Source organism: Vombatus ursinus, unplaced genomic scaffold (assembly GCF_900497805.2).
Source record: "Vombatus ursinus unplaced genomic scaffold, bare-nosed wombat genome assembly UNPS02001150.1, whole genome shotgun sequence".
Lineage (NCBI taxonomy): Eukaryota > Metazoa > Chordata > Mammalia > Diprotodontia > Vombatidae > Vombatus > Vombatus ursinus.
In genome coordinates, this window is record NW_020940928.1 from 123 (window position 1) to 2,675 (window position 2,553).

General features: G+C 47.0%; 1 protein-coding gene across 1 annotated transcript; it reads right to left on the reverse strand.

Annotated features, from left to right (window-relative positions):
- Window positions 1-300: 300 nt before the first annotated feature.
- Window positions 301-1,610, reverse strand: LOC114042927 (galectin-1-like; the record flags this gene model as incomplete). The annotated part of the gene is made up of 3 exons (XM_027861711.1): window positions 301-447; window positions 936-1,107; window positions 1,531-1,610. Coding segments are annotated over 3 exons (399 nt in total), but the record flags the coding sequence as incomplete, so codon positions are not given.
- Window positions 1,611-2,553: the final 943 nt, after the last annotated feature.

The window sequence follows — 2,553 nt, forward strand, 5'->3', positions numbered from 1 at the left end:
AGTAAAATACTAGGAAAACCAGGAGTTTGTGACAATAAAGATGGCATTTTTTCACATCTGAAAATTTCCCATGGACCCCAGGTGGAGAACCCCTGTCCCAGAGAGTCACCAAAGGACCATGGGGATGAAGGCATTTGTGCTGGGTCACTCAGCCATCCTTCCCAACTCCAAACCCAGTCCTTTCTCTCCCAGACCAGAATAACATGGAAAACGTCAGTTGCTATCATCATCAGCACTTTTATTAGTAAAAACAGAGACTGAAGAGTCAAAAAAGGTCTGAAGCTGGTTTGATTGGAGCGCTCATTCAAACTCCACCCTTCTGACACTGAAGTCACCATAAACTGATATGAAGTCTATTTTTCTTAAATCAAGGTGATTGGGGAAAGCGCAATCAGAGCCATCATGCATCCTCACTCTAAACTGCTGTTCCTCCAACATCATCTGAATCTGAATGGGGAGAGGAAAGAAGGAGCTGAACCCAGAACCCTGGGCTTGGAGACAGGAAGACCTGGGTTCAAATTTCTCCTCAGGACACTTACTACAAAATCACTGTGTGACCTTAGGCAAAGCATTTCTTTCATTCTGAGCCTCAGTTTCCTATTCTGCAAAATGAGGGGGTCAGGCTAGATTGCTCCTGAGGTTCCTTGTAGCTCTATATCTAGGGTCCTATTTTGTGTCCTGGGATACCCCAGAGTCCTCTCTAATCCTATTGGGACCATGGTCCTTCACAATTCCTTCCCTTTCCCCATCGCCCCCAGCTCTGGGGATACTGGGCTTCTTGCCATTGACATTTGGAAACCTGTGACCCCATTCCCATCTAGCTTTTCATCTTTTCCCCATCAGAGTTTGCTTCCAGGACTCTTCTGTCAAATGCAAGATCATCTCTTGGGTCCTTCCCAGCTCCAATATTTTATGTTCTAATTCTCTGCTTTTACCTCCACTGTGGTCCCTGGCACAAAGGGGAAGTTTCTTTCCCTATGTTCTCCACCCCATTTGCCATCCTTCCTTGAGTTGAAGACAATTATGTTGACATCACCAAGATAGTCGAAGCGTGGGTTGAAGTGCAGGCCAATGTTAAGGTCATCCGTGCCCAGGTTAACTCTAAATCTGGGAATTGAGAACACATCTCCATCATTGGCATGGGTCCCAGAGCCTTTGAAATCTCCTCTGTGAGAATTCCAGAGCAGAAGACCCCCCAAAGGGACTCTCACCCAATCCTGACCTGAAACACCTTGGTTCCTCTTCTGCATTACCCCTTCTATCTCCACCCTGTTTAACAAGAGACCATGGTATACATTTTACTACCTCCGGAGAGAGAGAGCTCACTACCTACCCCAACTGTCCATTCCAGGTACTGTGCAGGTTCTGTTAGGAAGTTTTTCCTGATGCTGAGTCATGGCCCTGCCATCTGTGGCTGAGGCAAAACAAACTGGGTGCTTCTAATCAAGGGTCAAGTGCAGGAAAGTGTGTAAAGCATTCAGCTCTCATCTAGAGTTAAATTTTATCTCATTCTTCCCATCCCTCACTTACACGGTGGCATCAGGCAGGATATCTCCTTTTAGTTTTATCCACACTCCATGTTGGATGTTCAACGCCGTAAGATAAGCTTCCTGAAGAGATAAAATAGAGCAAAGTTAGGGCTGGCTAGGAGCTGAGAGAACCCAGATCTTCCAGTTGGGGTTGGGGCAGGTTCTGGGTTCTAGGAAAGGTTTTAGGAAAGCAGATGTTCCTTCAGGCTAACTTGCATTGAAGAGGGAGTCAGTCTTGACTCTGTGACTTTGCGGAAGCCCCTTCATGTCTCTGGGCCTCAGTTTCCCCTATCTGTTAAATGAGGAACTAGCCTAGGTGATTGATTCAGTCCACTCCTCCCTTTACAGATCAGTAAACAGGCTCCAAGAAGTAAGAAAGGATCTGTCCTGGGTCACAAAAGTGAGCAGCAGCATCAGAAGTGGAATACATGCTTTTCTTGGTTCCTAGGTCCATGTCACACTGGCTTTCACAACACCATATTTGTCTAGCATGAAGGGGGAAGGTAGGAATCTGGTGGTACTCCAAGGGAAGGAGATAGCCTATAACTCAATGGGGAAACTCCCTGGTAGCTAGGTAAGCCTTCCCTTGCCTTCCCCATACACCCTAATAATTTGTCCTGCCCTCCTCCTCATTCTCTGACAGGTGCCCTCATCTCACTAAGCAGGGAAGGAATTCCTCCCCAGGAAAGTTTTCAGGAAGACCTTCCTCCATTCCCCAGACCCAAGCTAGGCAGGAGCCAGCCATACTGAGGAAAAGGGGAGTTGGCAAGGGCGGGGAGGGTCAGAAAGAATGGGAAATCAAGGGTGAACTTGGCAGAAACACTAAGATCAAGGAACTCAGCTTCTGGGGTCCCCCGCCCCTTTAGTAGAAGAGTAAGGGCAACAGGGCAGCACAGATGTGGGGTCCCTCCTTGTTCTAAATCAAAAGAGAAGTAATGGGGGGTTAAAGGGACAGAGTTATCGTGTGGGTTACCTAGAGAAGAGGCAAGAAGTGTATTTGTGAGGTTAATTTAGTCTTGTCTTT